This window comes from Rhinichthys klamathensis, unplaced genomic scaffold (assembly GCF_029890125.1).
Source record: "Rhinichthys klamathensis goyatoka isolate OS25496 unplaced genomic scaffold, OSU_Roscu_1.1 h1tg000196l_1, whole genome shotgun sequence".
In the NCBI taxonomy this organism is placed as follows: domain Eukaryota; kingdom Metazoa; phylum Chordata; class Actinopteri; order Cypriniformes; family Leuciscidae; genus Rhinichthys; species Rhinichthys klamathensis.
In genome coordinates, this window is record NW_026606722.1 from 48,290 (window position 1) to 64,264 (window position 15,975).

At 37.7% G+C, this 15,975-nt stretch overlaps 1 protein-coding gene across 1 annotated transcript in view; it reads right to left on the reverse strand.

Moving 5' to 3' along the window:
• The window catches only part of nrxn3b (neurexin 3b), a gene marked incomplete at its 3' end in the record, with an annotated part of 321,495 nt that overhangs the window by 39,569 nt on the left and 265,951 nt on the right, over positions 1-15,975 (reverse strand). Inside the window, exon 17 of the mRNA XM_056262867.1 lies at positions 6,140-6,321. Coding sequence (XP_056118842.1) covers positions 6,140-6,321 — 182 coding nt within the window. The remainder of the gene's footprint in view (positions 1-6,139; positions 6,322-15,975) is intronic.

Genomic DNA, 15,975 nt, shown 5'->3' on the forward strand with positions numbered 1-15,975 from the left:
GATTAAAATAGTTTCTCAGAAACAAACTTCACAGTATTGACACTTCACCCATTCAGACGCAATCATAAACAATCCAAAAGTTAATGTAGATTAAAATGCCTAACCCGCAAACAAGACAACAATATTATCCAATCCTTTATTCTCTTCAACCAATGAATGTGTGAAACACACAGAGAATGCTTTTTTCTTAAACACACGGAAAAGTAGTTTTTCACGGCAAAAGGCATCAAATACTTTTAGACACTGGCAGGTGAGAGTGAGAGAGAATATCACTGTTTTTGAAGGTGATAGATTTAGATGGAGTGCCCTGTTTGAAATCACTTCTTCAGCTGCTCTCGGTTCAGTATATTTGTTTTGTTCACATTTAAACTTTGAATTAAAGTGGAAAAGATCAGACAGTTTAAAAAGGTTCATTGTGCCTCTGAGATATGTTAAAAGCTCAGTGTTTCTCTGTACATATGCTGATTACTCGTGCTGTAAAGCATGGCATCTCACTGGTAAAAGGGTTGTGATTACTGTCCATTAACCTCTCCAGGAAAACATTCACTATTATCTGGAACCAAGAGGTCAGGGTTTGGCTGGTCAGCACGGACATTCAGTCCCTGCTGGGAGATGTTGAATAATATTCAAAGAATGTTACATAACAGAGGCTTTAACTGTCAGTGGAGAGACAATGGTTTGATGATTTAGAAACCCTGGCAGCATTTCTTTTCTTTCTTTTTTTGGACAGATTGGTAAGGGTGCTCTAGTAAAGCTCCACCATAACACGAATAGCAATGTACAGTGAGACATTTAAGATTAATTACAAGTCAGTTTCCACTTTTACAAATACTTGTAATAAAATGTCAAAAATACTGATATGAAAATTAGAATATTTTTCTATTAGTCTGCATTAACATTGCCTAATGCGTATCTATTTTTGTGCTATGGTTATCACTATGTCAATCATTGCAATTCCGAGAGTGAATCACGCATTTATGTCGATGTCACTTCCGAAACTCTCCAGTGTGTGTAATTGGCCATCGGTCCTCTTAGCAGCATAACAAAAATTAAACTTTTATCTAAATTCTGAATGAATTATATAGCCTAGAAAGAGCACCAAGACCAAGAGTCCCTTTGTAATCACTAAAATACTGTCACTCAGTTCATCGCAATCTCACAAAGTTCCATTATAATCAATGATTTTCTCTACACTGCACAATCAATCTCTTAGAACCTGTTTACACATGCGTTTCCTCTGATTGGATAGCTATCAGACGTCCTAAACGGTATTCGAAATTAGAACTAGTGTGTCCCAAATCATAGTACGTTGGAATGACTATTCCAAAGATCCCCGGATGGTTTACTTTTTCCGGTTAGAATCCGAAGTCCAAATCGACTCTAACGGCTAAAATTGCGTGTGGGACTCGATTAGAACTACAAACACGAATACAAAGTGTTGAAAAACTACAAACATGGAGGATGTGCGAGTCCGACGGTTAGGCAGAGATGTTGAAATAAAGGGGTTTGAGTGATTAAGTATCTAACCTGACGGAAATATATTTATTCAATGTTATTTAATCTGCAACAGCATTGTGAACATTTGTAAAGATATGTTTAGTCATTAACTTTTAAATGCATCATTATGCAAATTGCAAACACTTGAGGAGAGTCTCAGCGTGAAAGACCCAAGACTGGCAGATCAACGTGCTTCTACATTTCTAGCGCTAGGAAATTTAATTAAATGTGAAGGATTTTAACTGTGACAAGATGTTTAACAGGGCAGTTTAAATGGTGATAGGATGCACATAACTAATAAGCGAAAGAGCTGTCCGTTAAAGACACAATTATGACGGAGTAGTATGTCCCAAAGCTTGCCTACTCTTCTGCTACACTCGAAAGAACTGGGCCTCGTACCCCACAGTAAAGGCAGCTAGTGTGGCGTCGAAACCGCTCTATTTTCAAATAAATCAGATTGAAATCAGACATCTGATAATATTCCTGTTTACAGAAACTGTTAAATTGACTTGGAATTTAAACTCTTTCAACGCCTCATTAGCCCCGCAATGGAACAACTCATTAAGGCTTGATTTTCCTCTGGGATCTGGCAATGAAAAAGGAGGGGATGTGAGTAAATTAAAATTCTCTAACAATAAGCAACACCACCCCCGCTTTGTTTAGGAAAAATATTGATTGAGTAATTACACAGAAAAATAAGGGAAAAACAAAATATGGGGGGGGAAATATGAAGGTCACATATTTACTGCAGCTTAATATGGCTGTCATTCTTCTTCAGTCTTATTTCTGTATGCAGAGTGTTAAGTTATTTATCATATTTCATAAATTATCCCCCCCCCCCCCCCAAAAAAAAGGTTCAGACAACCAAATTCACATTCAATCTGCGATAGCATCTGTCTCGCTTCACTATAGTTGTTCCCACCAGCACTGCCGTCTTGGGGCAACCCACACATTTCGATCAACAGTGTGCATGTTGTTTACAAGAAGCATAAACAAAACTCACTGTCTTTTACTATATAACTGATCGCTGTATGATACTACATTACTGGTTGTTAAAGTTAGTTTGGTGTAAAATAAACATTGCCCATCCACATTATTTCTTTAAAGCTACAAGACACCAAAATGTTGTAATGACTGTGTAAAAAAAATATATATATGAAAATAGGGTAATTAGTTTAAACTTAATTCAAGATATATTCTCTGAAAACAAGCCTTGATCATTTTTTTTTTATCTTGTTCTGAAATGTTTAGCTATATTACTGGAAAACGGTACAAATATACTCGTTAAATCCATACACGCATGCAATGAGGATTCAGTCCTGCAAATAAATGCAGCCTCAACTCCCAAAACTTTGCAGTTTGTTCTTGGCTAAAGCACAAAAAGAAAGAAAAGAAAAACCTTCTTTGGATCATCAGTGTGATATTCAGGGTGTGAATTCAACAGGTGAAAGGTTCATTTCATTTGACTGAGATACTAAAGGTGGTGTTTGCTTCGAGGAATTAGCTGACAAAGAAAGCTCGCTGTGTTGATTCCCATGATGTCCCACTTCTTCTCAGTTTAAAGCCGGTAAGTTAATTTGCACTGAAGCCTCACAGTAGGATGTTAATCTTTAGAGTGTGTTTGTGTGTCTAGATGTGTGTATAGTCTCATGGTGCACATAGGCTCATAGTTCTGGTCCAATCACAATCCCTTCTGACTGAATTGATGGGATATTGAGTGTTGTCTTTCCTGCTGCGCGTTGTTGAGTGGGATTTGAAGATGTTATTAGGCAGTTCTTCATCATTTGGGTTGGAAAACAGTATGAGCTACGATAACCCGATTATAATTTCCACTTGGATGAACTTAGAATTGATCTCACGACTTAAAACAACACTTCACAAACAAGCAGATGTAGAGGATCACGCTATCCTTCAGCACAGTTGTCGGTTCGTATGGAGTTGTGGATAACAGGTAAACACCAATGATAAATGCCAGTGTTGCAAAAGCTACTTTGTAACTTAATCAGCAACTTTCCAAGTTAAAGTAGATATATACACTAGGGCAATTTAAGGGGAAATATATTTTAAATATGAAACAAAAAAGAGTATTTAAATAAAAAAAAAGAGTATTTATCTGGTACATAATCAATACGGATCACAATTAGGATTATAGGGTTACTCAATATAATTCAAAAAGATACATGTTCCCAAAATGAAGTAATAAAACGAGAAACACCCTAATCTTACCTGAATCAAAAACAAAGTAATAAACAGCTGAATTTAACTAAATATTTCGCTTCAAAAAGATACAAGTTCCACGCATTTTTTTGAACAGATAAACTGTCACACTATTAAAAAAATACAGTTAAGTTAGAAGGTTTACTACTTTTCATTTTAATTGGTTTAATTTCTCCAAAATGCAAAAATTCAAATGCATTACCCAATAATCATGCATTTATGATAGTGAAATAAATAGGCGTAGTAACTTTTAAAAGATTTCAAGCCAAACTGTATTAACTAAGGGTTATGTTTTAGTGCGGTGTAGGGGAGTCATTTGACGTTCAGTTCTCAAACCAGTTGAGAACCACTGCTTTAGCAGATGTCTAACTAATTCAACAGCAGCATGTCGACTCGAATCACACCATGAGGGCCTTCCATTCACAGGGGGTCAAAAACACGTCTCTTATCTCAGTGACTTGCGTTCTCTCTCACTTCCTCTCCAAACTGAGTTGCCTTGGTTGCTATTTCATGGAACAGATGGTGTGTGAGCACATTACCTCTCCACAGAGACGTTAAGGAGAAAAAGACTTTCAATCTGTTGAAGTCTGGCTTTCTTTCAGACATTATCACCATTTTCTTGCATCAGCAGAATCCCCTACAAACACTTCTGAGGATTCCAGCAATATGACATTACCGCCTGACTTTGATGCCTTTTAGGTCACAATAATAAACCACAAGCAAGATCATAAAGAATGTATCTAATTATAATTCACCTCAACAGTGAACAAGACACTACAAACACTTCTGAGGATTCCAGCAATATGACATTACCGCCTGACTTTGATGCCTTTTAGGTCACAATAATAAACCACAAGCAAGATCATAAAGAATGTATCTAATTATAATTCACCTCAACAGTGAACAAGACAACAGACAGCATTCTTGTCAATTTGGTCTGTACATTTAAAGGGATGTACAGACCAAAAAATCCTGACAATTCTGTCATCATTTACTCACTTTAAGTTGTTGCAAACCTGTATGAGTTTCTTTCTTCTGCTGAACACAAAGGAAGATATTTTGAAGAACGATTTTCAGAATTTTTGGGGTGGAGTATCCCTTTAAATGGATAAACTGGATCATATATTATATCATATATGGTAACACTTTACAATAAGGTTCATTGGTTAACTCTAGATAACTACTTTAGTTAACATGAACTAAGAATGAACAACACTTCTTAAGCATTTATTAATCTTAGTTAATATTGATTTCAACATTTACTAATACGCTATTAAAATCAAAGGTTGTATTTGTTACAGTAGGTATTGCACTATATGAACTAACATGAACAAACAATGAACAGCTGCATTTTTAACTAATTTTAACAAAGATATATATTTAATAAATAGTGTAACAAATGCATTGCTCATGGTTAGTTCATGTTAATTAATAAATTACAAATGTTAATTAATGAACCTTATTGTAAAGTGTTACCTATATATATATATATATACACTACCGTTCAAAAGTTTGGGGTCAGTGAGAATTTTATTTTTATTTTTTGGAGGAAAGAAATCAATACTTTTATTTCTCAAGGAATAATTAATTTGATCGAAAGTGACAGTAAAGATATTTATAATGTTACAAAAGTCTTTTGAACTTCCTATTCATCAAAGAATCCTAAAAAAAAAAAAAAATGTACAACTGACAGACCAACAACTGTTTCAACATTGATAATAATAATAAATGTTTCTTGAGCATCAAATCCTCATATTATACTGATTTGTGAAGGATCATTTGACACTGAAGACACTGACACTGGTGATGCTGAAAATTCAGCTTTGATCACAGGAATAAATTACACTTTACTATATATTCACACAGAAAACAGCTGATTTACACTGGAATAATATTTAATACTATAACTGATTTTTGTTGTATTTTTAATAAAAATAAGCACAGCCATGGTTAGCAGAAGAGAATTCTTTTAAAAATATTTAAAATCGTACCGACCCCAAACTTTTGAATGGTAGTGTATATATATACAGTATATACTTTTAATGTAGACATGTGGACAAGACTTCTAATGACACACTTTGTCATATTTATTAAGTGTATTCATCTGCCACAAGAAATACCTCCTTAATCTGAAAAAATATTGGTATGTGCGATTAATTAAATGAATTAATTGGCTTGTCATTAAAAATGTCAATAGATTGACAGCCCTAGACTATACTTCATTTATACACTTTATAATAAATAATGTTTGCCACAGTTTATGTAGTGATCGAATTATGATATGATGATGCATTTCAATTTACTCATTACCCATGTTTCACAGTGTGTATAATGTAGTGCGGGGGTTGTGATAGTCAGCTCTATAGTATAATGGCCACCCTGACACCCATTATAAGTGCTAAACATTATGCGAGGCAGGACTTACGATATGGAGCATGATGTAGTCTCCTAGTCTGGGGGCGCTGTCGATGCGGACCAGAATCCCGTCCTTGATAGTAGTGCTGAAGCCCACCGCCAGTCTGTCGGTCCGAGTGCTGGGCCTCTCGTTATTGGGCCATGTGTACGTGATAAGACCTCCGCCCTTTCCAAAGATGTACGTCGCTCCAGCTGCAGGGAGGAATAGAGAAAGATAGTGTGAGGCTGACTCTTTTACAATGCAACATCCAGCTGGTGGGATGTCAAAAGTACCAGTATCAGTCTGTAAGCAGTATTGTTAGTACAGAATTTAATACCAAAATTCAACAGACAGCACAAAGCTTACGAAGAGCTTACGATGATGCAGCTACATAAGCTTGAGCAGTCAAAATGCCTGTCTTGGCAAAGTATTAATGTAAATACAGTCTGTTTGTCTTCAGCAAATGTAAACAGATGGGACATACAATTGAATGTGTCAAAATATCAAATCTGTGTACTAGATCTCACAGTGTAAATGCACTCTAAAAGGCTATTATGCTGTATGTATTTATCGAAGAACAGTATTGACAAGGAAAAGAAAACCACTCAATGCTCTTGGCTGGATAATTTTAGTAGCTTTACTACAACTGAACATGAAGACAAAGTAAGGCTTAAAGAAAAAAAAAGTGCAGCTGATTTGAATTACAAGCTTTTCAGTCAGTCACCAATAACAGTGAATCCAATACCAATGCATTATATCTAATACTATGAAATATGAGAATAAATTGTTTTGTTTCACATTACTACTTTATTTCAATACAAATGCAATGTTTTATACTGCTACTACTGTTCACTGTTGTATGCTTGTTCTATCGGTTTTATTTGTCTTATTTCTTGCAATTTGCTAGATTACTGTAAAACTCATGTAGTGTTTAAGTAATTAGGGAAATCTGAATGCTGAATATCAGTATTCCAGAACTATAGCCCTATTCGGACACTAATTGTTTCTCATGGGGTTGTAAGGCATTTTCAACATTTACAGGGGCTAGTCTGTGATTTTATTGCCGTCTGAATTTACCGGCTGCACTTTGGATGCATTTGAAAGATCTAGCCTACACTTTCATTACTGAAATGCTGAAAGAACAATATTATTTCATATCCCCGCTCAAAGGAGAAAGAAAAGAAAAGCACGTAAACATTTTGAAATGGGCCGTTATTATGGCAGCAATTATATACATAACAAATATTAACCAAGCAGCTTTATGTTTACTTAAATAAGAGGCTGTACTATTAACTTATAACGGCTAATTTCCAAATTTTCAAAATGACATCCATCGTTTTGAGATAAAATACAAGGCAGAAAACCATTGACTAAAGCACATCAATCTTCCTGTTTTTAAACAGGAGATTGAATAATAAATAGGATATTATTTTCCTATTATTAATATGAATTTATTCTTATTAATCCACACGTATGCCATGTTTATACAATCATGCGACTGAGCACGTAAGCAGCGCGTTTCCCGGTTCGTAGGATCACCAAACTTGCTCCTCCACCAGGAATAAATTGCCATCCGAATGCATTTTTATCACTGAGGTGCCATGCTCATTTATTTTTACAGACACCCACATGAGGAACGATTACCGTCTGAATAGGTGTTTTGATTGCTTTAAAAGACACAAATAGATAAATCCTCAGCTGTACAGAAAACATGGTGGATTTTAAGAACCCCATAGTGACGATTCAGATGATCAGGCTCTTGTTTTATCATTGTGCTTCATGCAGAATTTATTAGAAGTTGGTCTGAGATCACTGTGAAATCTCCAACAAGCCTATATATTTTCATGCAAGTTTTAGTGACCCAATTTTCATGGTGACTCTTAGACCTTGGCTGTGTGTCTAGAGCTTGAGCTGAGCACTGGGATCAATGCTTGGCCCTCAAGCCTCTGAAACGGGACTCTATACAGGGAAAAGCTTGAAGCTGCCGAAAAAAAAAAGAAAAAAAAAAAAAGACTTACAATCCTCATCCATTATACATGAACCTGCAACTAGAGAACAAAAGCAGGCAGAGATATAAAATCAAACAATCTCTTCCAAGTGTAATTTGACAAACACAAAAGGGCAAAGAAAATAAGCTGGACGTTGGCTCTTCGAGAAGAAGGATCATTTTGCTTTCACATCACACCCATAGCAAAAGATAAAACGAGTGACAAAACTCTAGAAAGTTACTTTGAATCACAGTAATTACCCGTCTCAAATCAGAACCATTTACTAATGTCTGGACAAGCATGTAATCAATTGCATCCAGGACTCTGAGGTCTAAAACATCTGAATCTCTGTGATCTATTATAGGCAGGGCCGGATTTATGCATAAGCATATTCCAGGCACGTGCCAATGCTCGCACGTCCAGGGAGGCCCAATTACAATGAGGAGAAATTTTATATTTTCTTAATATTTATTATTATTTTACTCTAATAGTAAAACACCAAAAGACAATTACCATCGAAATAAACACAATTTTAAATATCGGGCAGAAACCTGGTATCTTAACTCTGACAGTAGGTGGCGGTTATGGAAAAGCATGAATACAGTGGTACACAAAGCAGCGCTGCACTTATGTATACCACTGCAGGCTAGCACAAGGGTAGGACGAAAAAGAAAACGCCATCGAAACTTTTCTGAAGAGAGTCAGTTCCCTTCAGAGATCCATTCATACAAATGTCTACCTTTTGGAACAGTCTTAAAATGCTGCAGCTCAATGGGTTTTTGAACAAAGCAATTGAGATCAAAGAAGTATGAGGAATGAACATGTTTGTGCAGTTTTTGGGCCCTGTGCAGAAGGAACAAGACCGCAGGTGCACTGGCAGTTTTATTGCCATCGTTGACGTTTTCACCACCATTCGTTTGTTATTATGACTGTAACATCTCATTTGCACATCTGGGCTTGAGGGCCCAGCTGGTTGATATTCCTTAAGGGGAAGAGACATCATGCCGAGCGGATGGGGTTGAGTCCCAGGAGACAGAGAGACATATGGGAGTGAGATGAAAGAGAATGCATCACATACATATAATACTTGCGCTGGGTCAGCCTATACCTTGTCCCCAACTAATATGTCTACGCTAGGTCAACACTCTATTTCAGGGGTTTTCAAACTTTATGGAGTCAAGGACCCCTTGTAGGGAAGAAAATTGTCCAAAGACCCCCTTATAAATATAACAGTGATTAATCCCAAAGTTAATGTGTGTGAGAGTACTGAACATGCTTGTTTTATTGGTGCAAACGGTCCCCGTTGTAAATGTAGGCTACTTTTTAATAATAGGCTACAGTTAAATTTGATTATTTACAGTATTTTCCAGAAAAATAAGTAGAACAATTCGAACCAGGTCAAACTTGCATTGTTGAGAAAAAAACAAAACATAAAAGTTGCATCGGTGTATAAGTCACATTTTATTATTAGATTCAGAAATAATGTAAAATACTGGTATATAAAACTAACCGTTACTAAACTCTAAACACTGTAAACATGTAGTTTTACTTCCCCTCGCTCTAAATCCTTTAAATTTAATGGTAGGCCAGAAAACAAAAATAAATTAATTATAGTGCCATTCATTACAAACAACATTTAAAATAAAGATTATTTGTAATGAATGGCACTATAATTTATTTTAATTACTTATTTTCTTTAACAAACTTATTTAGAGTAAAACTTAAACTGAAGTGCGCTCACTTATTCAGCATGAATCGTTTCCACGAATGAATCGTTAGTCGCAGTGTAACATTTGGTTGCTAAACTAGACTTTATTATGTAAAGAAGGCTTTGTACTTCTCTCGTGTCCCAATATCCACTCAAAATAGTATCCTTCACATACGGAATAAATCAGTTTGGAATAACACCACAGCATGCTCACGCTGACCGACACAGCATACAACCAGACAAATAAAATAGAGTAATCGAATAACTTTTCTATGTTTAGTTGTCTCACAAGAGGCTGCAATGTCAAGTTAGCAATGTGAGAAGAACTGATATGTTGTGTTGTGATACGTTGTGCGCTTAGATAGTGGAAACAACTCAAAATACTCCGTCAGATAATATTAAAGGCATCTTTCAAAACGGTAAAGGGTCTATTTTTATATGTGTAACAATTAAATAAACAAAATAAGCTGGCCGTCTCTGTGAATTTCTTTCTGAATACACGTAACAAAAAAAACCCAAAACTTGATTGCTGCCTATTTTGAAAACCCCTGCTCTATTTTATTAGATAAAATACATGCTTTAGGGATAGAGTCAAATCCTGACCCAAATAAACCGCAGGATCTCACTCAGAGATCTTCAGTGTCTCCAGTCGTAGTTCTCGTGAGGATGGACACAGATCTGAGCTCGGTCTTCAGGGAGTTGTCCTCCTATGCCATGTCTTCTCAGTGCTGTGGGATGCCATGAAATACTGCATCCACACTGCACCCCAGGGAGCCAATTATCCCACTCAGTGGATTTGCTAAGTAACAAGAGACACCATTCAGTCCTTACAACACCACGTTTCTAATGGACCCTGCACGAGTAGGCTTAGCGAATGCCTGACAAACAAAAAAAGCTATTTACCAAATTTAATCGTGTCAGGGCTTTAAGCGATTGCACACGTCCATTTAAATGCTGCCGAATTGGCAGGTAGGCTGAGAGTTACTTGCAGCGTTGATAGAGTGAGGGAGTGTTTTGCATTTAGGCATTAGTGTTAAGAAAAAGGCTAAAAGTAGTGAGATTACAATTACGCCACAAATGGACTGTTTTTAATGAACAGTGAAAGCTTTTGAAAGTCTGGTGTTTTACGTATGAATTCATTATGGGCAAATTGCATCTTCTGGAGCAATATGTCCCACAGTTACTGTCTCCTTAATGGAATTCCAGGCCGGTGAAAACTTCATTAAAAAACTTCATTACAGAAATGCGCTGATAAAGGGTGATGCGTGGCAAACATTTTCAATTCAATATACTAACACACAAAAATAAAGTGTGTGCGGAAAAGCAGTTTTTTTTGACACATTAAGGAAACTAAGAACATGTTGTTAACAAACATGCTGGACTAAATATTGCTTTCACTGCTTTCTGCATTTAACATTTCCAATTCCATGATTCAGTTAAGAGGACTTTTGTTACAGTCTTAACCAAATAGGATTTCTGAAAAAAAAAAAAAAATCTGATAGAAAGTTAGTACATTGTCAATGACTTCATTTATTGCATAGCAAAAAAGACACTTCTTGAATTTCTACAAAATGCGAGTGAAGAACCAGCCACAGCCCGTTGAGCCCGGAAAAATTGCCACAGAGTTCCTTCTGTGTGGACGCAAACACGTCCCGGGATTGATTCCAGGATCGATCCAGGAATGAGTAACATTGCCGGGATCAGTCCCTGTGTGAACAAAACCCGTAATCGATGCTCTAGTTTATGAACGAATCAGAAAAAAATGCACGAGCGTGGTTTCTCGAGAGAGCAATCGCAGATCTTAAGCAAACTTAAGACACTGTGGAGACATTACACATCACATCGATGTCACGTGTCTTTACGGGATGTGTGTAAACGCGCGAACAGATTCCGGAAAATCACTGGCAGTGTGAATGAACCAAAATCAAACGATCACAGGACAAATTATCGGTGTATTTCCTGGAATCTCTGTGCGAAAAGGGCTATAGTAAATGTCTTTACCTAGACTTAGTCTCAAATGATGCACTTGATATTGTCTCGTGACCACAAGCACTCTCTTAGTGGCCCTTATGTGAACTCAATGCACCATTTCACCTAGACTGTACTGGTGCAGTATATATAGTGAACTATTACCCAACAGTCCATGTTGCAGGCAGTCTTGGTGGAGGACCACAAGGGGCTGACAATACCATTTGGTACAATGTCTTGATCAGTGCACAAACTACAACCAACCAATTTGTTAGCACCAGCCTGCATTACAGGACGGTTTGCTTTTATTTGTCAGTATGTGACGGACTAATGACATAAAATTGGCCTAGTCAATGCTGTCAGTCATGACCAAAGGTTAAGATCAGGTGTTGCACAGTCTGAATGGATTTTACTCAAGACTTCGCTGTGGTCATATTGTACAATATGACAATATGACAATAAATAAATAAATAATTGTAAAAGAGATACCAAATAAAAAGACAAAAATACACCTGGCTTTATCCCACTAAACATGCAATTGGAATCCTGAGCTTCTCCTGTCATTCACCTATCATTCCATCAGATTGCGTTCTGACCTCTCTTTTACCTTGTTTCCACCAAAAAAGAACTGGTTCAGAACTGGTGCTGGTTCAAAGTTGGTTCAACTTGCGAATCTTCTCAGAACCTGTTTGTTTTTCCACTGACTAGAGAGCCCAGCGAACGGCGTTGTTATGTCACTGTGTGCGTCGCAATACGTCTTAGGCCGCCGTAAGAATGATGTGGTAAAAGAACGTTTCTAGTCCAGCAAATAGTTGGTGCCGCTTTGGAACCAATTTTCCTGGCTGAGAACCGGTTCTTTGGCTGTCGAAACACAAATAACTGGTTTGCGAGTAGGCACCGGCTCCGAACCGGCTCTCAAAATGCTTTGGTGGAAAAGGGGTATGTGAATCAAAGTGTGGTTCTGCACAATGCCGCCAAGGTTAAGAGTGTAGATGTGTAACAAAGCAAGCCTAACATGTCTTGCTTCAGGAAGAAATTGCACTTCTGCCAGTGTAGTTGGTGGAGCAGCCTCTTGGCTCATATCCCAGCATGTCCAACTAGCACCACAGTTTAATCTCTGTGAAGAGGTGAATCTCTGTGAATCTCTGGAGGCAGAAAAACATCCTTCTCATTATGAAGGCACACGTGTAAACAACACATGGAAGCACAGATTCATTAGCTCACACATTGGTTATATGTTTGGATTCTGTGGCTGTCCCCTGCAATACTCGCCCAATTACCCAAGATCCACATTGAGAATTTCTGGTGCCTTACACACACTTGCCCACACACATACACACACAATTTGTGCTATCTGTGATTTAGATCCTAAAGTGGTGTCTCATGGGCTTTCAAACATGCAGTATGTCGGAGGTGCAGAAAATCTGTTCCACAAGGTACAACACAAAACCACAAACATGAAAACACAAGAGTATAAGAAAAACAGAGCAAACACACTCTGTCTCCAAAGCACTGATGTTTTTCCACCTTGTCCAGTATAAAGTATATCCAGACAATGGCTGACCTGCTCAGCAGGCTCTGGGCACAAATGCTACAATCCAAGAGAAGAGTTTTCCAATTAAAAATTTGTAGGTCTTTCAGAGACTAATGTTTGTAATCACTCTTTGTAATCTTGTAAACATAGTTCTTGCAATTGTGTGGCCAATTAATAACCAAGCCATACCTGCAACTGAATTCAGACAGAAATAACTGGTAATAAATAACAAAATAATAAATGGTCTTTAGTGATACCAGGAAAGCATGTTTCACTTAATTCAGTGTACAAGTGGCAAGTGCAAACAAGTATGTGAAAAGTGAGGTGAGGTGTTATAAAACAAGGATGCAAAGTTTTATAACAAAACATGCTCTATAATTGATGTTTAAACAGATAAAAGCCTGTGAAACATCTTTTACTTTAAACTACCAACAGATCCAAAACAACAGAGTAATATTTTGTATTATCTATTCAAAGGGAAAATTTTATCCCAAGGGGAAATATTCAAATTAAATGTGCTGTATGTAATTTTTTTTACTATACTAAACCACAAAAATAGCATAATAGTTTGCAGAGATTTAAGAAACATGCTAAGTTCAAATACGTGTTTCTCTGAAAACAATTCTACAGCCAGTTATTCTACTTTGAAATGTGTGCTCTGTGTCCAAATGTCTGTTTTTGTTTTGGTCCGTGTGATCCTGCGCAATGCCAATTTACCCAATAGTATTTCGACACCCCGGGTTCCCAGTTGGCGGAAAACACAGCACATTGCGAGTCTGTGAAGGAGGAGAGGGAAAAACTCTCACCAATATTTAGAATTCTGACTGACTGCAGTACCCATTTCAACCACTAGCTGTCAATATTACATACTGCACCTTTAATTATGACCAAATATGAATGAATTAACTGATTTAGGAAATTCTTTACTAAATTCAGTATTTGAAATTCAGTAGATCAACAACGTGAATGAACCACCACTTTCTTGATTTTAACACACCTTTGTCAAAAGTGGTAGGTTTATGCAACAATTAATAACAATAAGTTTGATGCATGTCTTGCTCAATTTCTATATATATGTGGGCGGCAGTGGCTCAGTGGTTCATGTAGGTTGTCTACAAACCGGAAGGTTGGTTGTTCAATCCCCGGTTCCACCTGACCAAGTGTCGAGGTGTCCATGAACAAGACACCTAACCCCGGCTGCTCCCGACGAGCTGGATGGCGCCTTGCATGGCTGCCGTCGCCCGTCGGTGTATGAATGAGTGAGTGAATGGGTGAATGTGAGGCAAATGTAAAGGTGGCCATTGGGTGGCCATTGGTGGCCATTGGGTCGCTTTGGTGGGCATTGGGTCTGTGAAAGCGCTATATAAATGCAGTCCATTTTTTTTACCATTTACCATATATATATATATATACAGTATCTCACAAAAGTAAGTACACCCCTCACATTTCAGCAAACATTTTAGTATATCTTCTCAAGGGACAATACTATAGAAATGAAACTTGGATATATTTTAGAGTAGTCAATGTGCTGCTTGTATAGCAGTATATATTTACTGTCCTCTGAAAATAACTCAACATACAGCCATTATTGTCAAAATACCTGGCAACAAAAGTGAGTACACCCTAAATGAAGAATGTCAAAACTGTGTCCAAAGTGTCAATATTTTGTGTGAGCACCATTGTTACCCGTCACTGCCTTAATCCTCCTAGGCATGGAGTTCACCAGAGCTGCACAGGTTGTTGCTGGGACCCTCTTCCACTCCTCCATAATGACATCACGGAGTTGCTGGCTGTTAGACATATGGCGCTTCTCCACCATCCGCTTGAGGATGCCCCGCAGGTGCTCAACAGGGTTCAGGTCTGGAGACACACTTGGCCACTCCATCACCTTCACCTTCAGCTTCCTCAGCAAGGAAGTTGTCATCTTGGCGGTGTGTTTGGGGTTGTTATCATGCCGTTCGGCCCAGTTTCTGAAGGGATGCTTCAGAATGTCACAGTACATGTTGGAATCCATGTTTTGGTTTCAGCTAACTGTTTGCGGGCTTTCTTGTGAGCCAGCTTCAGAAGAGGCTTCCTTATCAAAACGACTTGTTGCAGTGTGTGGCGTATGGTCTGAGCACTGACAAGCTGACCTTCCGCTTCTGCAACCTCTAAAGCAATGCTGGCAGAACTCATGCGTCTGTTTTTTGAAGCCAGCTTCTGCACCTGATGCACAGCACGAGGACTCAACTTCTTTGACTGACCCTTGCGAGGCCTGTTACGAGTGGAACCCGTCTTGGAAAACCTCTGTATGACCCTGGCCTGTACTGTAACTCAGTTTCAGGGTGTTACCAATCTTCTTATAGCCCAGGTCAACTTTGTGGAGAGCAACAATTCTAATTCTCAAATCCTTAGAGTTCTTTGCCATGAGGTGCCATGTTGAACATCCAGTGGTCAGTATGAGAGAATTGTACTCAAAGCACAAATTTTAACTGCTTTAATACAAGATACACACATTTGTATGGTCCTGTCAAGCAGACCAAAACATGAAAATGATGAATAGGACATGTGGTCCAGTATGCATGGTTAAACGAATTACTGCTGTTTTCACTTAGGGTGTACTCACTTTTGTTGCCAGCTATTATGACAATAATGGACTACTTGACTACTCTAAAATATATCCAAGTTT